General features: G+C 41.7%; 1 protein-coding gene across 4 annotated transcripts in view; it reads left to right on the top strand.

The window, feature by feature from the left end:
* Positions 1 to 22,895, top strand: part of LOC308669028 (uncharacterized protein) — a 36,306-nt gene extending 13,411 nt beyond the window's left edge. Inside the window, exons 4-10 of one of the 4 annotated variants that reach the window (XR_014026648.1) lie at positions 6,913 to 6,996; positions 9,827 to 9,921; positions 16,146 to 16,206; positions 17,137 to 17,327; positions 18,869 to 18,962; positions 20,731 to 21,040; positions 21,148 to 22,895. Coding sequence is in view for 3 of the 4 variants with exons in the window: in XM_081329467.1 (XP_081185593.1) it covers positions 6,913 to 6,996; positions 9,827 to 9,921; positions 16,146 to 16,206; positions 17,137 to 17,327; positions 18,869 to 19,067 (630 nt within the window). In the remaining variant the exon portion in view is untranslated. Of the gene's footprint in view, positions 1 to 6,912; positions 6,997 to 9,826; positions 9,922 to 16,145; positions 16,207 to 17,136; positions 17,328 to 18,868; positions 19,182 to 20,730 lie in introns of those variants that run through there. The other 3 variants (XM_081329469.1, XM_081329468.1, XM_081329467.1) reach the window with 3 other exon arrangements.
* Positions 22,896 to 23,567: the final 672 nt, after the last annotated feature.

Below are 23,567 nucleotides of genomic sequence, written 5' to 3'. Positions count from 1 at the left end.
ACTACAGGGATGCTGCAACAGTGTGAAAAATGGACATAAGGATTTGATGTATTATATTTTCCCTCCATAGAGCCAATCTATTTACTGATGTGTTGTATCAATTCCTATAATACCTAGTCCTAATGGCCTTTGGCTAGCCAGAGACTATGGAAGTTGATATCCAATGAATCTGCACTGTTTAATTTGTGGAATTTTGTGAAGCAAAACTTTTGGTAGCAGGTGTCACATCTAGTACACTGAGGAAAGGCAAGAACTACAGTGGGTAGGACAATGATACAAACTGCACCCACTTTGGGCCATGCTGGGGAATTACCGTATTTTCCGGCGTATAAGACTACTTTTTAACCCATGAAAATCTTCTCAAAAGTCAGGGGTCGTCTTATACGCCGGGTGCTGAAAATTTAGGGACAGGGCTGGCTGGAAAACCTGGAGCGGATCTCCCATTTAGTCTGCGCAGGGAAAGCGGGACCAATTGGAGAAGAAGCTGCAGTCTGTGATTTTTTACAGGCTGGGGTCTGGGCGTCTTTCCTTCTAAAGTTGAAGAGCAGCTGTAGTATATCCCAACTTGAAAGGCAGGTGGGGAAGGCAGCAGCCAGAGCAGCGGCTTAGCTCTAAGGACACATTTGACTCAGGAACTGGGCGGGCTGGCTGGAAAACCTGGAGCGGATCTCCCATTTGGTCTTTTTTTTAAAAATCCCATTTATATCCTGCCCTTCTCCGAAGACTCAGGGTGGGTTACAATTTAAAGCACAAATCAATGTGCTTAGCAATAGCCTTCATTCTGTGTATATGCCTGTTTATTAGGGCTTTCACCCCCCCCAGCAGCATTATTACAAAGTCAGCTTATTGCCCCCAACAATCTGGGTCCTCATTTTACCTACCTTGGAAGGATGGAAACCTGAGTCAACCTTGAGCCTGGTGGGATGCGAACCTGCACTAATTGCAGGCAGCTGGTGTTACTTAAGGCTCTGCGCAGGGAAAGCTTTAGAGTGAATTAGGAAAAGTGAAAAAGTGAATTAGGAAAATAGGGAACGGTTGCTGGAATTGGGTATGTGTAGTTTAACGAAGAGAAGGGTGAGGGGTGACATGATAGCAGTGATCCAATATCTCAGGGGCTGCCACAAAGAAGAGGGAGCCAAGCTATTCTCCAAAGCACCTGAAAGCAGGACAAGAAGCAACGGATGGAAACTAGTCAATGAGAGAAGCAACCTAGAACTAAGGAGAAACTTCCTGACAGTTAGAACAATTAACCAGTGGAACAACCTGCCTCCAGAATTTGTGAATGCTCCAACACTGGAAGTTTTTAAGAAGAGACTGGACAGCCATTTATCTGAAATGGTATAGGGTTTCCTGCCTTAGCAGGGGGTTGGACTAGATGACCTCCAAGGTCCCCTCCAACAAATTATTATTATTATTATTATTATTATTATTATTATTATTATTATTATTATAGTTTAATCCACTTGCACTGTTTTATGTCTACATGTTTGATGACAAACAGCCTTATGTTTATAAGTGACAGTTTTCCTACTAAGCACCTGCATGTCATAAGCATTTGAATTAAAATTACCATATTAAAATCAAATCTGATGTTTTTTAATTTTTATTTGATGTGCGTTGGAAGAGGGGTAGTCTTATACGGCGAGTATAGCCCAAACCCTATAATTTAACAGGAAATGTAGGGGGTCATCTTATACACCCAGTCGTCTTATACGCCAGAAAATACGGTAAATTTATTGTAGGACTTACACTACAATTTTTTACATATTTTCTGCCTTGAAGTAGTTTAAAAATTTTTTTTCCTATTGCGTTACATTGAGATAGTATTACAAATGTTCAATTTTTGGATAGGACATGTAAACACATTGTGTAATCTTTGGCATTTGCAATATCTGCCTTTCAATCTTTTTAAACAAACTCAACTGCACTTTATTTTATAAAAACATGGTATCTGAAATAATGTTTGAAAATATTTTAAATGCCTGGGTTTTTTAATTATTGGTTTAGAAGAACATACTGCCGATGGGGCATCAGGCTAATTTAATTCTCCTTTATTTAGCTTAGATCAGTAGGCCATCCACAGCAAGATTAGATTTTTCAGTATGAATAAAATACAACCATCCTAGCTAGTGGTGGTTGTTACCTTTCCTTAAAAGCAAAGACTGTAGTTAAGCATGGCTAATACACTCCATTGGTTTCACGGAGACAAGCAGTGTAACTGTTTTTACTTGCAAGATAACTTTTTCTGCAGTGTGACTTTAGGGACTGGTAAATGGGATTTCAATTACAGCTGTTTTGCTTTCGTTTTTTGCATACATATCTAGAAGACACACAGGGAGGAAAATCTGAATCTTCTTATCCTCCACACAGCCCGTAGTATCTAGCTTCATTGTGCTTACTTGAAGGTAACCAAAAAAATCAAGAGGACTAGCTGAATACTAGAACGTTTATAATGATGAAATGAAAACTCTTAACCCTAATTTTCTGCTAGCCTGGAAGCAAGATACACGATGTCTGCAGGAGAGCAGATTTTCATTTGACTTCTTCCATTCTTCAAATCAATCTAAAGCTACAGTGGAGTTAACACCGAATGAAGCATTTGCAGAGCGAAGTTATCAAGAAAATAGAAGCCTTTGGTGCTGTGTGTCTCCACTTCTAATTAAAGCCTCAAAGTTTTCAAGCCCTGGATAAGATGCCATGTTTTAGCATAGAGCCATTGCCTAAAAAAAACAACCCAGTTCCTTTGCAGCAGGGAAAGGCAGTAGAGCCTAGAATATCTGACCAAACAAAGAGAAGTGGGCATAGATTTATTTCTTTAGCAGCCCAGCATGGGGTGTCAGAGAAATCATTAGCAGGCTCATCTTGGTCTTTTCCCTTTCCCACACCTGCATTCCACCAACCCAGGGCTGTCACTTTATGGAGCAGAAGGAGGCAGCTTTGTCGCCATGAAACTCTCAGGGTAAGCTGACAGCTGCAGAGAGACAGACAGTAAAATGTAAAGAGAAGGAAGGCGAGGGATCACCTTTGAAGTCTACAAAGAAGAATGACTTTGACCACTTCCTTCTTTAATTAGTCGTCTCAGGTACATTAAGATATCTGCCAAGGAGGCAGCCTTTTTGCAGGGGGGAAAAAGGGCAAAAATCTTTCTGTTTGTGCACGGAAATGTTTTTCCACATTAGTAGAGAGGGAGGGAAATTGAGACGGAGGGAAACTTTTCAATAGCATTTTCCTAGCTAAAAACTAAACCCTGCAGTAACTGTGAGCAAAGGACAACACTGATGTAATGTTTACAAGTAAAGTTGGATTCACCTAGGAGGCAGGAAATCTAGAGTTAAGGGTTTCTAAGGCAACAAATAACTTTCCACGGTTTGCCTTTGCAATAAATTATTAGTTCTTATGCTATGAACTTTCTGTCAAATTTTAAGCTTTTGAATTATTCAGAAAGATGGGAAATTGTATAAATTTTAAAATCTCTGTTCCAATTCCATTTTGCATTGATTTTGTCTTGAATAGGAGAAAATCAGTCTATTTTTTTTAGAAGTGCAGTTGCAGATCAAAAGCCCTTTAGAGACTCTTTTAAAATTGATGTAACACTATACAAACAGTGTAAATCAAGGCATAAATATATTTTTTGCAGATATCTTAATGAATTACACAGTTACGCGAACATGTAACTGGAGAAAAGTATTTTATAAAGATGATAATCATCTAAATAAAATGGGCATGACTGAGCTACAGGAAAGCACTTTAGTATAGACTCTAGAGAAAGAAAATTAAATATTTGCTCCACTTTCATATCAGAGCAAATGAATTCAATAGTGTCAGTTTGGAGCATATTTTAAAATACAGCAAAAAAAACTAGGTAGAATTGTATCTGTTCTTTTCAAAAAGAGATTTCTGATATTAAAAGAAAATGACATACTAATTTTGAAACACGGTGAAAAAAATAAAATTCTTCAATATCTTTCCTATGATACAAAACATCACCCCTACACTAGAAAAAAAGCACATTTCACTTATTCTTTCTAAAATGCCCAGAGTCACTGTAAATGAGTGGGCAGCCATATAAATCTTGTAAGTTAATTAAATAAATAAATACAATATTGTATTTAAAACATTTGCTAGGTACCTACAGACCCAGTTCACTATTTAGATCAATGGTTTAAGAAAACTAACATTTGAATGGCATCAAGGATGTCCAGAGGGTGGGGTTAAAAAAGTTATCTTGATAGCCACAATCATATTGAAGCACTAAAACAGGGCAGGACTTTGATCACAGAGTTGTCACTTTTTTTACACCCCCTTTCCCCCATGGACATCCTTGAGTGGCATGCAATGGGCCGCACTCCAAAAAATGAGCCTGGAATAGAAAAATAAAAGAGGGGAAATGACTGATTTTAATTGTACTTAATGCAGTTTAAAATATTCCCTATGCGTGTAATAATTTAGCGTGCTCATTGAAACATTCAACTGTACCACAATTCTGGAGATCTTCCCCCGCCCCAGTGCTTTGGGAGAAATGCATGGAGGTGAGGGGCTTATATCACAGAATTTGTGACTGAAAACTTACTGAGAACTTTGCCTCAACTTTTTGTTAGCAAGCCCTGTTCTCTAGCAGAAAGGCAAACTGTAAATGCAGGGGCATTTATTAATCTATGACTTTATGCACCGAGCTTAAACAAATATGCCAGATCTGTGCAAGTAAGAAAGAATAAGACTGGTGTTCTATTCATTCTAGTCCAGTTTATTATGAACTGTGATGCTCCTTTATTTCAGAGGGTGAGAGCGTAACAGCTCCAAATCTTTCCCACTGAATTTAATAGGGCAAAGTCCCTTCCCTTCTTTTTACTCTGCGGCTTTTGCAACCTGCATTGAAGTTATGATGCACGGGAATTTTTAATGCAGGAACAGAGAGAATGAGGTAGGATTAAGATCAGAACATTAACAAGTAGAAGATGGAAGAGGACTAGGTTGGGAATTAAAGACTATTTTAGTGACAGCAGAAAATTTGGGTCCTCAGACTTGCAAGATTCTATTAATTTAGCCTTATCATAAATTAGAATTAGTCCATCTAGTTCAGGGGTCTTCAAACTTGGCAACTTTCAAGACTTGTGGACTTCAACCCCCAGAATTCCTCAGCCAGGCTGGCTGAGGAATTCTGGGAGTTGAAGTCCACAAGTCTTAAAGTTGCCAAGTTTGAAGACCCCTGATCTAGTTGTTTCCTGTCTAATTTACTTGGAAGGGCTAACAAATGTGGCAAGTTACAAGAGTAGGGAAGCCAAGGAAAGGAGTGTGCAGCGTAATGCACAGGAAGGCCAAGGATGGGGAATTACCAGAGTGAGTTGCGACCTTCCTTGCTGGCTTGTCAGTGACTACAGGGCACCGCAACCCTTATAAGTGTGAGACAGTTACCAAGCGCCTGAATTGCGATCACGTGACTGTGAAGGCATGACAATAGAACTTCAAGAACAGATCGTAAGTACACTTGTTCAGCACGGTCACATCTTTGAGCAGTTGCTGAACAAGTGGTCAGTAAGCGAGGGCACTTCTAGAAGGGAGGATGGAAGAAGATAGCAAAGGTAAACTGGGGGCGACAGGGCTGGCAAAGCACAGGGCTGGCAGAGTGCAGGCAGCTGAAGTTAAGGCTAGGCTTGGCTCTGGAGTGGCTGTGGCTTTGCATCATGAAGCTGGGCAGCACTCTTTGCAATGCCAGCAATGCTGGGGCTGAAGTAGAGGTATCAGGTTGCCAGCAGCAGGCTGAGACTAGCTCTGCTTCAGCACTAAGCCTCTTAGCCCCTGCCCCCATCTAGAGAGTACCACTATGCAGGGTGACCAAAAAGAGAGAGATGGGGGAATAGGGAGATGGGAGAAATTCAAGAAGAGACAGTCTTACTATAGCTTACTAAGGTTTGGGGCTTGAGGGACCAAGCTGGAGTTGGCTTGGATGAGGTGGGTCATCACCTAACAACCGAGATTGATCCACTTAATGACAGCAATGGGGACTGCTAGGATTGCTGTGGCTAAGGGACGTGATCACATGACATTGAATTTTACAACTGCATTGCTTAGCAACAGAAAGTCCTGACCTAATTACCATTATTAACCAAGGACTATCTGAATCAATACAGAGGAGTGTAACATTTAGCAATCTGTGCATTCACTGATCATCTCTGGTTTGTGTGGTAATTTTGGGAGCTGCATCCCAACATGACTGGAAGGTGCCTGATTTGAGAAGGCTGATGTAGGTCAACATGTTATATAGCCTATAAACCGAGTTTTCAAGAGCTAACTATAAGTAGGGATGCAAGGCTACAGTTTGGATTAGGAGCCTGATCCAGGACACTGGATCTCTTTTTTCTTCCAAATTAAAGTGATGGAATTAAATACTGTATTTATAAAAATCACCGATTAATATAATGACATATTTGTCCTGCTGAGTCAGTGGTCTGAATATTTCCATCTTGGAACCCAAAAACATTCAAAGAAGGAAAAAGCTAGTACATAAGATTGATAAAATGTTCACTGGGTAAATATTCAACAGATAAAACAGGATTCGTCATTTACTGTAAATGCCAATTTTCTTTCGACAAAAACCAGTAATATCAGTCCCCAAACCAGACAAAAGTCTAGTATATGACTATCAAAACTATCAAAAATCAAAAGTATTATTAAATGCAATATAGGCCAGATAATTTATCACTGGGCAGTGGGTTTTTTTATGCCTTCGATTATTATTGTTTCATGTAATTAGTTTTTATACTGCAATGAATCAATGCCAATAAAATCTACAGCTATATTTATGCGTTACAGGGAATAACCCGTTTTATGGTTTATTACATGTTACAGAGGAATGCGTCTTTTAAGATTGATTGAAATTTCATAGGAATTTTTAAAACCTCTCCCCCTCTGCAGTTCCTGGTTTCTGATGTGCAGAAAAAGCAATGGGAGCCATTGAAATCTCAGCAGGTGGCGCATTTTTCATCTCCTCTTCACCAGGTTTGCATTGTCCTGCCCCCATCCTTCTTTCCTCAAATTGTAACTGTGGGATGGAAGTGACTCTGTGTGTGTGTGTGTGTGTGTGTGTGTGTATACACACACACACACACACACACACACACACACACATGTACATGTGTAGTCAGGTGGGGGTGGGGTAGGATTATTTATTTTTATTCTTCACCTGGAGAGAAGCCAAAGTTTTACAGTATGAAGAAGAATTTTTGAAGTTTCAAGATCAAGCTGAGAGCTGAAAGGAAGCGCTGCCTTTTATTATGATAATTTTGTAAAGAAGGCTGGGCAGAAGGCGTCTACAGAAGAAGGGTAGGCTACTGGGCCATCAGCTCCTCCCTGCCACGGAGATTCACAAGTCTTCTTTACTTAAGGTGATTAGAGAACTACAAAGTCAAGGGGAGGGGTAGGTTTCACACTCTTATCTGAAGCTCTGGGGATTTAACTGCTTTTTCAAGCTAGCTGTTCCTCTGATGGCCATCTTTAAGTTGGGCACAGTGCCATTAAAACTTTGCTGAGAACAGCTCAAAATAGTGTCCTGCAAACATCCTTAAACCTACCTTTAACCCAGGTCTTTCAGGACTGATGAAAACAGGATACAGCAATTGATCCTACTGAGCTCTTACCTAAAGTAGAAAAATATAGCTCTGCTTGTAAAGAAGGCCAAAGGTCACTGAATTTTAGAGAAAGGTGCTTTTAGGAAGGTATCCTTAATCATACAGAGGCTGGCTCCAGGTTTGTGTCAACATTGTCTTTATTCAAAATGCCATTTCCCACTTGCATTTTATTCTATGGCCTTAGGCTGCAGAAGGGTACAATCAAGCTTCCCAATCAATTATGCACAGCAGACTGAGATTGTTGGTTATCTCCCTGTTAGGGCTGTAAACCTTGCCTTACCTTGGCTGCCTTTTTCTGCTCTTTTGAAATCTGATTTATGGATTTTTCAAGCTTTATTTTCAAATTAACACTTTTTCACACAGAACAGGAAAAGCAGATAAATGTGCTGCCACAAAAGTAAAAAGGTCACCGTCACATTTAATGTTATGAAAGCACAGTCATGTGGTTTTGTTGCATCAAAAATTGAAAACATTACAGAGTCTGGATGAATCAGTCATAATGAATGAAGGAATTTATTTTTACACTGTCTTTCTTAGTGACTTTAGAGACAATAGCAAAATACATTTATTTTTCTTCATTTAAAGTTTATTTAGATGGTCTGGCCATTTTTGTTCAATAAAGTGTTTGGAACTAATATTAACAAGGACAAAGAAGAATCTGGAAGGTGGTGGAGCCAGATGGGAGTGTTTTTTCTATTACTTAGCTTAACATGCCCTTTTTTTATAAAGGTTCTGATCAATAATGATGTGAAATAGCCCTAACAGATGTTACATAAGGACATGTTTGCTGTGGCATGAAACTATTTTGATTAATGTCTATGTAAACCATAATTTTCTAGTAAGTCACTGATATGCTAAATATGCTTCAAACAGGGTTGTCATAGCTTCTTTAGTAAGCTTTATTAAGTTAAAAAAGTGAAAAGAAGAGGAGGGGGGGAAAGGAAGACATATACTAAGGACTACTTTAGAATATTCACTACATCATATATTCCTTACAGTACTTTAAGGCGAGTCAATATTTTATTACTCTCACAGGGCACATGGAAGCCAAAGTTGGCTTCCTTCTGGTTGTCCACTTAATCTATGATTGACGTAAGATTTCAAGTGAACTCATGAAAGTTTTGATAATCTATTAAGCAATATATTGAGATAGTACAACCCATACAAACTAACCTTATATACTCAATATATACAAAAAACCCTCTCTCAAACAGCTTATTGAACTAGTCGTTACTTAATTTGATTATGCTAGAACATGTAAATAATATTTAAAACCCTCAAAGGACAGATTTGATAGACCACTAGGTCTTTTTCTGCTATCAGTTTTCTATATTTCTAACTATAAATTCAAATAATAGGAAGTAATCATTCCTCTTTATTCTTCTCTGCTCAGATCCCAATTTTTAGTACAATTATTGGTCCCACACTTTAAGAACGATTAAGGGAAAATGGACCAATTTGGACCAATGAAAACAATCAGGGGACTATTCTTGTGGAGAGAGATTGACAGAGCTAGAAATGTGTAGTCTTTGGGAAAGATGATGGTGCTGATCAGGAATGTGAGAGTAGTAACTGAAAGGATGTCACCTAGAAAAAAATGAAAACTGTTTTTGATTCTAGAGCCACCAACCTTTTGGGCACCAGGGACCGGTTCCTTGGAGAAAGGTTTTTCCGTGGACCGGAGTGTGCGTGGTTTTGTGTTCTGCCTGCATCCCGTGGATGGGGCTTTGCTTGTTTGCATGGCCCGGTTTCTGGCATGCGGCGGCCTGGTGCTGGTCCATGGACCGGGGGTTGGGGACCCCTGTTCTAGAGTGCATAACCTGGGATTATCTTTTTAAGTTACAGGAAGGCAGGTTTCAGTGGAATGTTAGAAAGAGCTTCCAAACAGTGAGTTTGACAATGGAGTAGGCAGGGGCTTTCATTCATAGGATGTGTTCCACTAGAAGCTGGATTGGGATGCTTTCATTTCAATTTCTGCACTGCACACTGATTGTGGAAAAAGATCTAAATTGTATGAGTTGGGGGCAGGGATTGAGCAGTCAGCAGGATAATAAATTAAATACATAAATTGTCTGAAATTCTCAGTCAGTTTTTTCCTCAAAGCCCTATCTTCTCTCTAATAAATGGCATTAAGATAAAGCCAAGGTTCCAGAAACAAATAGGCTGATTAGCGCAAATCTGACTTTTTTTTTAATTGGTAGAAGGAATCGGATAAAAGAAGGAAACATGAAATGCGTCTTCATCGTCTGCATCATTTGTACTACTTTTCCCTTATTAAAATGGCACTGTCTAAGAGGTGAGTTATAACGTGGCATTACAATTATTAGAGAAATACTAATTTCATTTTGCTCTGTTTAATACAAACGATTATCGTTGACTTTTACAATCTATGCAAAGTTTCTAACAGTGTAGCTGGAACTTTGAAAGAGCTTACTGGAGTGAAAGATTAAAAGATGATGAGGTGGATGGACTCAATTGCAGTAGCCATGGGTGCATCACTGGAATGCTTGAAGGGTTGCTTTGTGGACAGGTCATCTTGGAGAAAATCACGTGGTCACTAAGAGTCAATAACCTGGTGGCACGTAATCAGGATTAAAGTACTTAAATATCTTAAATGAGTGTTGCATTCATTGGGACCACATCTGGTTAGCCCTGGTGTAAAACGTTTCCCAGTGACATCATGTTTTTGCCCCACCTTGGGTCCAGAGGTAAGTTAATAGCTGTAACCTGATTACATGAAGTAAATTTCTGCACTTTCAAAGTCAGGAAGAGGAACACGTGTCTTGCCATGTACACAGCATGTGGGGCTCCTCGTGTTCAACAGATAGTGGCTATGATAAATGGGGATGTAGAAGCCTACAAATTGGTTGTAACAAATTTAAGAAACCTGAATTGCAAGACTATCAAAGGAGACATTTGTGTGCTAAAAGTATTTATCGTTTTTGGAGAATAAGAGAAAGTAATGGATTTGACTCTATTAATGTATTTAACCTTGTTGGGTTTTTTTTTAAAAAAAAAACATATCTGACAAATCATGCTTAGAAAAGCACTGTGGTCTTTGAAATCAATAGAAATATTATCTGGGGTAGCATTATGTTATTTTTGTACAGTGTGTAACATCAAAGACTTGTTTTCTATATATCATATGCCATATTATAAATTGACTTATTCTACATTTATTTATTAGTATAGCTCTGGAGAGGTTTATCTTATAGATTTTGGCTTTCTTTGCATGGATCTGAAGGAAAAATTGCATGACATATTGATTTAATCATGCCAGTTATATTTAATACTATATCTGTGGGACTTGAAAAGGCCCCTGAGCTTAGGCTGGTTTATTTTAACGCCAGATCCGTCGTTAACAAGGCTCCCCTCATTCAGGATCTGATCAAGGGGGAATGTGCGGATCTGGCATGCATCACGGAGACTTGGTTGGGCTCGGAGGGAGGGGCTCCTCTGACCGAGTTATGCCCTCCAGGTTTCCGTGTGCTACACCAGCCATGGGCTCAGGGTAGGGGTGGAGGGGTGGCGGTGGTTGTTCGGGAGACTTTATGCCCGCGGGAGACCACCATTGTCCAGATGGCCGGGAGTGAGTCCCTCTTCCTGAGATGTGGCCCTCAGGCTCAGTTGGGCTTGTTGCTCACATACCTGGCGCCCAGCTGTGTGGGAACAGCCCTGCCCGAGCTGCTCGACACCCTCTCAGGGTTGGCGGTGGAGTTCCCCAGGCTTATAGTTCTGGGGGACTTCAATTTGCCTTCACTGGGAGGGTCGTCTGAGTTAGCTCGAGAGTTCATGGCTTCCATGACGGCCATGGGCCTGATCCAAGTGATTCAGGGCCCGACTCATGTGGGGGGTCACACTCTCGACCTGGTGTTCCTGTCTGGACAGTGGTTGGATGATCTGGGAGGGGGTTCACCAACCATTGTTCCCCTGTCATGGTCCGATCACTATCTCCTGCGGCTGGTCTTCCGTTATGCCACCCCCCACCGCTGGGCTGCGGAACCGACCAGGTGGTTCCGCCCCAGGCGCCTAATGGACCCTGAACAGTTCCAGATGGCGCTTGGGTCTATACCCATCGCCCTCACCCACAGCCCAGTCGATGCCTTGGTGGATGCCTGGGAAAGGGTGGCTGCTGGGGCACTTGACTGTGTTGTACCCTTGCGACCTCTGACCCGGCGCAGATCCCGTTGGACTCCATGGTTCTCTGCGGAGCTCCGGGAGATGAAGCGTCGGAGACGGGGTCTAGAGAGCGGTTGGAGGTCCAGCCGATCCGAATCTGACCGATTGCAGTTAAGTACCTTTATAAGGTCTTATCTTGCAGCGATGAGGACAACGAAGTCTAATTACTTCGCTGCCCTCATCGCGGCCGCAGATAATTGCCTGGCCACCCTGTTTAGGGTGACTCACTCCCTCCTTAACCAGGAGGTGAGAGAGGATCCCTTGCAGGGACGAGCCGAGGAGTTTAGTCATCATCTGGTGGACAAAATCGCTCAGATCCGGGCCAGTCTGGACTCTGACTGGGCAGAGTCTGACGTGGAGGAATCGGACGGTCTTGAGCATGTTATCTGGACTGAGTTCGATCCTGTTTCCCCTGATGATGTGGACAGGATCATGGGGAGGCTGAGCACCACCACCTGTTTGTTGGATCCGTGTCCCTCCTGGCTTGTTTATGCGGCCCGGGAGGAGACACGAGGCTGGTTCCAGGCAGTAATAACTGCTTCTTTGAAGGAGGGTGTCTTTCCTGCCACCTTGAAGGAGGCGGTGGTAAGACCCCTCCTCAAAAAGCCTGCCCTGGACCCGGCTGTTTTAAATAACTATCGTCCAGTCTCCAACCTTCGCTTTTTGGCGAAGGTTGTTGAGAGTGTGGTGGCGCATCAGCTTCCTCTGTTCCTGGAGGAAACTGATTATCTGGACCCGTACCAATCGGGTTTCAGGTCCGGATACAGCTTGGAGACGGCATTGGTCGTGCTGGTGAATGATCTCTGGCGGGCTCAGGACAGGGGTTGTTCCTCTGTCCTGGTCCTATTAGATCTCTCAGCGGCTTTTGATACCATCAACCATGGTATCCTACTGCGGCGTCTCAGGGGGTTGGGAGTGGGAGGCACCGTTTTACGATGGTTCTCCTCCTATCTCCTGGGCTGTTTGCAGTCGGTGTTGACGGGAGGGCAGAGATCCGCCCCAAGGCCTCTCGTTTGTGGAGTTCCTCAGGGGTTGGTTCTCTCGCCCCTCCTGTTCAACATCTATATGAAGCTGCTGGGTGAGATCATTCGTGGTTTTGGGGTGGGGTATCATCAGTACGCTGATGATACCCAACTTTTTCTTTCCACCCCGAACCAACCCAGCGATGCCCTCGCTGTGATGTCCCGTTGCCTGGAGGCGGTCCAGGTCTGGATGGGGAGAAACAGGCTTCGTCTCAATCCTGCCAAGACTGAGTGGCTGTGCATATCGGCATCTCGGGCTAACCAGACTATTCCACCTCTAACGATGGGGGGTGATGTGTTACCCCCCGTTGATAGGGCTCGCAACTTGGGCGTCCTCCTGGATTCACGACTCAATTTTGAAGACCATATAGGAGCCGTGACCAGGGGGGCTTTTGCCCAGGTTCGCCTGGTGCGCCAGTTGTGACCCTATCTGGACCGAGATGCCCTATGCACAGTCACTCATGCGCTCGTGACCTCCCATTTAGACTACATGGGGCTTCCCTTGAGGACCACCCGGAGGCTTCAGCTGGTGCAGAATGCGGCCGCGCAAGTTGTGATGGGGATTTCCCGATACTCCCATGTAACACCTCAACTCCGCGAGCTGCATTGGCTCCCGGTTGCCCTCCGGGTGAGATTCAAGGTGCTGGTGATGACCTATAAAGCCCTAAATGGCTTGGGTCCGGGTTATCTGAGGGAACACCTGCTGCCGGCATCAAGCTCCCTTCGTCCAGTGCGCTCCCACAGGGAGGGTCTTCTCAGGGTACCGCCGGTAAGAGACTGCTGGCGGACAACACCCAGGGATAGGGCCTTCTCAGTGGGTGCGCCTGCCCTTTGGAACCAGCTGCCAGTGGAGCTTAGGACCGCCCCCGACCTCCGTTCGTTTCACCGGGACCTGAAGAACTGGCTCTTCGAGCTCTCTGGCCCAGGCTGAGAATTTTAATTTTAATTTTAACTGGGGTTTTATTTGTTCAGGGACGGATATAATTTTTTTAATCTGTTTTTAACTTTTGTATTTTTTGTTTTAATCACCCTGTAAACCGCCCTGAGTCCTTCGGGAAAGGGCGGTATATAAATATAATAAAATAAATAAATAAATTTGAAACATCCTCCTCAGATAAGAAAATATTTCACAGTGGGGAGGGGGAAGTAATACCTTAAAATAAGAACAACGGAAATTAATTATAAACAACATTGTAACGGTGCTGGAATCAATAACTATTCTCATTTGTTAAATTTGCAATACATAGTGTACCTGAATGCCAGGTCTGTCGTTAATAAAGCTCCTCTCGTCCGTGACTTGGTCGAGGGTGAGCAGGCGGACCTGGCTTGCATCACGGAGACTTGGTTGGGCCCAGAGGGTGGTATTCCTCTGGCTGATCTTTGCCCACCAGGTTTCCGGGTGCTACACCGGCCTCGGGCTCAGGGTAGGGGTGGGGGAGTGGCTGTTGTTATGAGGGAGACCTTAGCTCCGCGGGAGGCCACCGTTCCGCAGATAGTCGGGTGTGAGTCTCTCTTCTTGAGATGCGGCCCTGGTGCGCAGTTGGGCTTGCTGCTGGTGTACCTTTCGCCTAGTCACGCAGCAGCAGCCCTGCCTGAGCTTCTCGATGTCCTCTCTGGGTTGGTGGTTGAGTTCCCGAAACTTATAGTTTTGGGGGACTTCAATCTACCATCTCTGGGAGGATCATCTGAGTTGGCTCGGGAGTTCATGGCTTCCATGACGGCCATGGACCTGACGCAAGTAATTTCAGGACCGACTCATGAGGGAGGCCACACCCTTGACCTAGTTTTCTTATCTGGTCGGTGGTTAGATGATCTTGGTGGGGGCTCCCCAATTATTATGCCCCTGTCATGGACCGATCATCATCTCCTGCGGCTGATCTTCCGCTTTGCCACCCCCCGCCGTGGGTGTGTGGAACCAGTTAGATGGTACCGCCCCAGACGCTTAATGGATTCCGCGAGATTCCAGGCAGCGCTGGGGTCCCCACCTGCCTCCCCCACTCACAGCTCGGCAGATGCCTTAGTGGAAGCTTGGGAAAGGGCAGCTCAACCCCGACAAGACCGAGTGGCTTTGCATACCTTCATCCCGGGTCTATCTGGATATTCCATCTCTTTCTATGGGGGGGTGAATTATTACCCCCCGTAGATAGGGCTCGCAACTTGGGAGTCCTCCTAGATCCGCGGCTTACCTTGGAAGATCACATGGTGGCTGTGACTAGGGGGGCTTTCGCCCAGGTTCGCCTGGTGCGCCAGTTGCGGCCCTATCTAAGCCGGGATGATTTATGCACGGTCACTCACGCGCTCGTGACCTCTCGTCTAGACTACTGCAACGCTCTCTACATGGGGCTTCCCTTGAGGACCACCCGGAGGCTCCAACTGGTACAGAATGCAGCCGCGAGAGTTGTGTTGGGAGTCTCCCGATACTCCCATGTGACACCTCTGCTCCGTGAGCTGCATTGGTTGCCAGTTGTCTTCCGGGTGAGATTCAAGGTGCTAGTAATGGTGTTCAAAGCCCTCCATGGCATGGGGCCGGAGTACCTCAGGGAATATCTGCTGCCGGCATCAAGCTCCCTGCGCCCTGTGCGTTCCCACAGAGAGGGCCTCCTCAGGGTGCCACCGGTCAGAGAATGCCGACTGGTGGCCCCCAGGGGGAGATCCTTCTCTGTGGGCGCCCCGGAGCTATGGAACCAGTTACCGGTTGAGCTCCGGACGGCGCCCGATCTGCGCTCCTTTCGCCGCGATCTGAAAACATACTTGTTCGAGCAAGCCGGCCTGGCCTGAGGGGGGATTGGTGGGGGTTTTTATCATTTTTATTGGGGTTTTTACTGTGTATCAATTGTATTTTAATCGGGCATGCATTTAATTATTTTTTAGTTTTTGTAAATTTCTGTGTTTTATTCTTGCCCTGTACACCGCCCTGAGTCCTCCGGGAGAAGGGCGTTATAGAAATATTAATAAATTAAATTAAATTAAATTTTTAGATGACATTTTTCCCCTTCGGATTATAAAGATCATAATCAGATTTCTTTTTTTAAAAAAAGGTGAAATGAAATTTTAAAAGGTTTTTTTTTTGCATTGCTTTAATTATATTTTCAGGATTCTTTAATATAAAAGATGATGCCAAAGAGTTATTTTTAAAAAATGTATAGAAGTAACTTGTTACAGATGACACTGAGATTCTTGGCCAGTTTCAAATGTACCAGCAGCCATCTTTGGTGTCCTTGTTTTCCTGGAAGAATTGCTACTGAAGCAAGTGTCTTATCTTTTAAGGAGATACTAGCTGTTTTATTTTTATTTTATTTTTTGGTTACTGTTGGAACAGGCTCCTAAAGCAAAATGGTCAGTTTTCAGATGTCAGGAAAGAGCAAAGTGTCCATGATCTGGTTAGTATCAATCTTGTTCTCTCTGTGTTTCCTGCAGCCATGTATACATGCTTCCCATTGATTTTTGTTATTGTTATCTTTGATGTTAAATCAAATATAACAATGTGATTTACAAATGCATTCCCAGAAATTACATGACAGTGTACTAATGGGGATATTTTATAGTCAGAATTTAGTTTTGAATGTTCAAAAGCTCACCTGTCAACCGTAAAGGTAAGAATGCTCATTTCTGATGAAGACATCAAACCACATCTCCCTCTAGACTGAATGGTCTTGACCCCAGTTTTCTATCTTTTTGGAAGTCAGTATATTTTAAATTTGAGGTTGTATATTTTCCAGTCACGACAATCGGATCAATTATTCCAGGATTGCAGACAGTTATAGTCTATACTTCAGTGCCAATAATATTTTGAAAGTTTGGTAAGGGGTAAAAATTATGACTTGAAGTATGTGAGTTTTGAAAAATGGCTAGAAAGAAGCCTGTAACATAGTACTAGCAGCAATAAATAAACTCTACAAGCTTCCCTAAAAATTCACTTTTTCTGGAAATATAACATTTCTAACAGCAATAGGATTGGTATGATTTACATATTGTTACATTTTAAAAGGTACTTTATCTGATTTTTGTATATGATACTTCTTCTAGATTTGCACCTTCCTTATGGATTATATTTTGAATGAGTACAGCAATAAAGAATGAAAACTAGCAATAAAAATTTAGCACTCATATACTTTTTGTTGTGATCATGGCACAAACCCATTGACAAAAGAATATCAAAACACAGATATTTCCACTAAAATTGCTAAAATATGTATCAAACTTACTAAACAATAACTGTGTTAAATATTCAAGTTCACATTTAATAGGCTAGGATTGTTTCAAATGACTTTTGGGGGGGGGGAAACACCCTTTCTTTTTGTGATTTCAAGATGGAGTATTTGTTTCCAAATTGTCATGAACATTCCGGACTGAAATGCAATAAGAGGGTAATAGAAGAAAACACAATTCCATGCATAATTCATGCAAAGCAGCAAGAAATGCATCAGAAAGACGCTCCCAAAGTGCTCGGAATTCCAAAAGAAAAGAAAATATTGTTGAAGCAAGAGAAACATGTTGATCTGTAAGTTTTATTGTCTTTAAGGCTGCCGAGTGGTCACATCTTGTTAATGGACCAACTGGACAGAGACTGATAGTTCTAATTTACCTGGAGCTGGAAATTCTAAAGTTTGCTATTGTGTTGGCTGCTGTATGCTGACTGACTTTAGCTTTTTGAATGTATAAGTAACTCACAGGTGGTCTTTGACTTTTTTTTAATTTTAATTCCATTTATATCCCGCCCTTCTCCGAAGACTCAGGGCGGCTTACAAGCTTAGCAGTAGCCTTCATTCTATGTATATGCCTGCTTATTAGGGCTTTCACACACACCCCAAGCGGCATTATTACAAAGTCAGCTTAATTGCCCCCAACAATCTGAGTCCTCATTTTACCTACCTCGGAAGGATGGAAGGCTGAGTCAACCTTGAGCCTGGTGGGACTCAAACCTGCACTAATTGCAGGCAGCTGGTGTTACTTATGACTTATGACCATTTATTCAGCAATCGTTTGAAATTACAAACAGTGGTCAGTGATCAAAATTCAGGCGCTTCACCACCTTCACTTATGACTGTAAAAGTGCTACAGTTCCCTCTACCTACCTATCTTCCTCCTGTCTCTGCCATTTTGGTCCTCTACACTCCATGGCCTCTGTTGCCCTATTGCCTTTTGCCATCTTCTTAACTCCTGTTGCTGATCAAACATGCCTGCTGTAGCTCTTGCTGGCCACACGAGGCTTTCTTCCCAAGGTCATTCATGACAGCTTCCTCATGAGACCTGGGAAAGATGGCTTCACGTGACCAATAGCTTCCTTGCAAAGGGCAGAGGAAGGTAGACCTCATCAGGAGTGAGAGTAAGAAGATGGTGAAGGTCAGCTGGGGCTGTAGAGCGCAGAACAGCAAGGACCTCAGAGTCCAAGAGGGCAAGGGTGTCTCTGGGTTAGGATAGCTGAGGTTTATCAGGATGCTGCAGCTTTGCAGTGCACTGCTGGGGCTTCCTGGGGCAGTATGGCTTTTTGCCAGGCTGTTAAGGTGGCTGAGTCCTCCAGGATTGGCTGTGGTTTTGCACTGTGGCTTAGGATTCAGATCTGTGGCATGCCAAGGTGCCCCTTAGCCACAACATGGCAAGCAGCTCCAGGTCTACGTGGTTCTGAGGTTGCTTTCCATCCTTCAGGGCAAATTGCAGACTGGCCCAAAGAGGAGGGAGATTGGTCGGGGGAGGGGAGCTGAAGAAGGAACCAAGCCCAGAATGGCTTCGATTGGGGTAGGTCTTCAGCAAGCTGGCGGAATTTAACAATGTCAGTGGGGTGTGCCAAGATTGCTATTGCTAAGCGATGTGGTCGTGTGACCTCAAGCAGTATGACCACAATGCTTCGCGATAGAAATTCTGGTCTCACTCGTGTTTGTAAATTGGGGACTGCCTAGATTATGTGAAAGCTGGATCTTCAGAACACAAAATCTCAGTGCTTCTGTCAGCTACTTCATACCATGATGCCATGATAAATGGATGATAATTGAAGATATAGTAACTAATACAGCTATTGGTTTCCGGTTTTGTTTTGCCTGACAGGGTTGAAGATGAGAAATCATCTGCTGTTGGTGAAAAAAACATTATTGCTATGCCTTTATCTCTGGAAGATCTAGCGCTTTACCATCCTGTAATGGTAGGCTTTTTTTTTTCTTTTTGCTTTTTTTCATTATTTAATAATGATTCACAAGCTTACCAGTGGCTTCTAAGTGCTCCCAGCGAGACAACCTTTCTAGACTAGTGGTCACCTTGATATTTTGAAAGCATGTACAAGTAGTCCTTGAGTTACAACGGTTCATTTAGTTACCGTTTAAAATTACGACGGCACTGAAAAAAGTGACTTATAACCGTTTTTCACACTGAATGACAGTTACGGCATCCTCATGGTCACGTAATCAAAATTTGGAGGCTTGGCAACTGACATGTATGTATGTCGGTTGCACTGTCTTCTGACAAAGCCAATGGGGAAGCCAGATTCACTTAACAACTATGTTACAAACTTATCAACTGCAGTGATTCACTGAACAACTATGGCAAGAAAGGTCATAAAATGGGGCAACATTCACTTAACAAAAGTCTCACTTAACAACGGAAATGTTGGGCTCAATTGTGGTTGTAAGTTGAGGACTACCTGTACTGGATCTTCTCATAAATAGTTACTCCAAGGCTTGTCAAGTCAGGGCTCTCCTGCTGGACATTAATCAAATAACACCCATTTAGAAGGTAGCAAACAGGCAAAGTAACTTGCTGCCTTTAGTATCATCCTTACATGCTTCCTATCACCTCACCTTATTTTGGGGGTGGGAGGGTTGTTCCTGACCACTATCAAATCTTATAGTGGGCAATAGCCAGCCATCTTCCTTCAAATTTTTTTTTAAGAATGCCCAAAGGCAATATTTTCAATTTGGCTCCATTTTAAAATTATTTTTTTTAAGAATAAAAGAAGCAAGGGGATTGAAAGATACCAAAGAAAATATCTGCAGGTGTACCTGCTGCCTACAGGTATTTGAGTAGGGGACATAATAACTGATGGTAAATAAATAAACATCATCCACTGGCAGCTGAGCTAACATCTGTGAGAGCCCAGGGTTGTATAGTGCTTAAGAGGTTGGACTACAAATGGAAAAATCCACTTCCAACTTCCGCTTCATTCCTGCAAACTCACTGGGTGACTTCGAGTCTCTTACTCTCTCTCAGCCCAAACTCAGCCAATTACTGTTGGGGGAAAAATTAGAGGAGGAAATGCTGTTTTGCCCTTGGGGTAAAGGCAAGAGATAAAGGTAGCAATAATTAAATAAGTAAATATTCACTGTCTGCTCTCTGGCCATAGGTAGCTAGACAAGGAGCCAAGATACTGGAAAAAGCCCTCTGCCTCTACATCTGCTCAGTCACCATTCTCCTCCATATATCTATCCAGTTAATGGAGGAGGTATGAAAGAGAAATAATAATAATATTACAGAAGAGTAAGACATTATAGAAAGGCAGATATGGTTTCAGGAACCGTGGTGAATTGAGAGAGAGGGATTGGAAATAAAAAAGGGTAAAGATTACTACTCTAGAGCAGGAACAAAAAAAACAGCCTTAATGGACGTCTCTTAAACAATTAAATATAACTATGAAAACCCAATCAGTTTAATATTGATATCTGGAAAGAGTCTAAATATTTCTCAAAAGGATTGGTCTGCAAGCATCTTGAAAACAAGGCAGCAGTTACCAGAATTCTTCATAGATATGTCAAAAATAAGGTTTATCAGATTAATCTTTTTTTAAACAAATTATTGGATATCTGCCTTATTAAAATGCTGGTAATATTATTTATGTGTATTCTGATGTATTGGCTGCTAAGTTGTTTAAATAGAGGAAATATCTGTTGATGTACTAAAATCTTTTTAATATTATTTAGGAACCCAGGCAAATAGGCAAATATTGGACAAACTACACTGGCAAAAATTCCTTCAACCATTGAAAAATATTAACTAAATATTTGACCCTGTGAAAACATGCTATGGATACTTTGATCAACATGATTTATGACTGTATGTGTACTGTATCCTTCTCATGCCGCTCTTTCATTGTAATTCTCTAAATATGACTTTTTGATACACATTCGTTCTTACTAATTGTACTAATACTAATCATATTTTTAATTGTTCCGTTGCTGTCATGGTATTGCTAAGGTCTCAGAGCATCAGTACAGTTCTTTGTATTTTCCAGTAAATATATACTGCTCAAAAAAATAAAGGGAACACAAGATAAGACATCCTACTATTAAATACAGTACATTGTGTTGTTTAAGTGTTCCCTTTATTTTTTTGAGCAGTATATTTCAGATAAATTCCATTGAGTGCAAACTGATACTCTTAATTCACATTTTCATGAATGAAGAGGAAGACCCTTGAATGAATGTGCTTCATTGACTGTCTGCTCTTAAACATGCTTTCTGGCCAGTGTATCCATATGCTAAGTATTCTCTCTCAGATATTCTTTTAGCTCTGACCTTATTGCCTTCTCCACAACTTTGCAAGAGGTGATGAAAAACTTACCAGGTTGGCTTGAATTCATGCCTCATAAGTACCATGTGCTCTTCTTCACAGAAATTAACAGTTTTTGCACAGAGAGGTTTTGCACTCAGCAAACTGGTCAAACTGATCCCGGTTATCTGCTTTTATACTTAGGTCTGCTGTGTAGCTATAGCATGTTGGGGTTCCATGATGAAAGGCAGAGTGGTAGGGAAATGGAGAGGTTGGATTGGGCTCAGCTCTTTGCTCCTATCCCTATTCTTGGATTTTTGAAAGCTGATTTGAGCTGAAAAGGACTTTACAGTTTACAAACTCCACTTTTCCTTTCTATGACTCATGAGGGGGTTTGGATCATGGATTAGACTTCTTCTGCACATATCCTTCCTGCAACTAATTGCCTCCCCCTGCTTGACTACTGTTTCAAGATTCTAAATTAACTTTAATCCAGCTTCTCAGAGAACTACAAAATTCTGATGCTGACATATACCAGTCTTCTTCAGTGTGATGCCATGCATGCTATAATCCCCATCATACACAGATCTAATATTGGCAATAGTTTGTATTGCTATGTATTGGAATTTCTTTAATATGTATGTTCCAGGTCATTATCTAAATTCTTCTTGGCAGTACAATTTGTTTGTCTATAAACTTTATAGGTAAATATATCAGTTCCCAGCTACAAAGAAATCAGCTAAGCTTTCGTGATTAGTTGATGAAAATGAAGGGTTGGAAGAAATATCTACTCTCTGGGGATTTTTCCCTCCTTTACATTCTTCTGTTGTTTCTGCATTATAAAGAACACAAAGAGAAATTGTTTTTTCTTATTTAACAAAATCAATCAATCAATAAATTTAAAATTATGTAATTTGGCTAAAAGACTTCATTCCCACTGTCTGCAATTCAGCCTAGAAAAGTATTACATGTTTGTTAAATTATATGTTTAAAAAAATGTTAAAAAGTATTAGGGATTAAACATTTTAACTTAAGAGTCTTAACCACTGCTGTTGGGATTGTGCTCCATCATTTATTACTTATAATCTACTCCACTATTGTTCATCTACTATTGTCCCCTTGTTGCTAATGTTCAATTGAGTATTCTATTTAAATCCTTTTTCCCCCCTTTGGGGCCACTTAATGCTACTAGCCCAATTTTCTAATAAAGGAAAAATGTTGTTTTTATATAGCTAAATGCCTATATTTGCATATAATTGAGTTTGTATCATGCATTACACTTCTTAGCCAAATTAAACAATATAATCCAGCTAAAATTTGTAGATAGCAAGCTGCTGTTCTGGTTCAACTGAATTACTGTCTTTCCAGCTATGACTAATTGCTGCTATTGTAGGGCGGTATCATGGAAGGGTTTTTTTTGTTTTTATTTGTTGTTGGATTATGTAACAATTTCATCTTCATACTGAGTCTTGGATATCTTACCCAAGATGGTCAGATGTATTGCAGAATATTAATCAAAACTGTATTATCAAAATATATATGCAAATTTCCCAGGATGATGTGCCAATGATTAAAATAATCAGAAATTGTGACTCAACGGTCCTCTCAGTGAAAATCTTGAATAATAAACCCCTTCTTGCACAACTCTTTCATTTTTTTGACTCGTGTCAAATGGTATTTGCTGGATAGGAGTACCAATAAAACAAGATGCAATATAACGTAAGAAATTTGTTAAAGGTTAAAACACTTGTGAAAGAAAAGCTTCTCACACAAAGCTATTTCAGACCATTGACTTTTCTCCTCCCCCAGCTTTTTCCCCAGTCTACGTTTGCATAATCTTTCCATCAAATAAGGCTTTTAACTATTATCAGCAGAGTTTGTGAGTTTATTTTTCAAAAACAACAGCAACACTGGTGCCATCTGCTTGCATTATGCACCAATAGATGCAGGGGGAAAAAACCCTATTTTTCTTAAACTGTCCTTCATGAATATTTCTTAACTCTTAAGTAGCCCTTGAAAAAGAAGTCCTTCCCTAAAATACATCTGAAACCATCCCTAGATCCTAGAGATGTGTGAAGGTTTGGCAGTATATTGCCCTCCGGGTATGTTAAGTACTTTAAAACTTCCTGGCTGTTTCCTGTAATTAAAGCCTCACTTTCCCTGTTTTGCTCCTTGATTTTCCTGTTTCCACATCATCTAATTTGGTAGGCTGCCAGTGTTCCAAGACTATCAAACTTCACTTCCCCCCCTCCCTCTCTACCACCCAGTA

This window comes from Vipera berus, assembly GCF_964194415.1.
Source record: "Vipera berus genome assembly, chromosome: 1".
In the NCBI taxonomy this organism is placed as follows: Eukaryota; Metazoa; Chordata; class Lepidosauria; order Squamata; family Viperidae; genus Vipera; species Vipera berus.
This window is presented reverse-complemented; position numbering and strand designations above follow the sequence as displayed.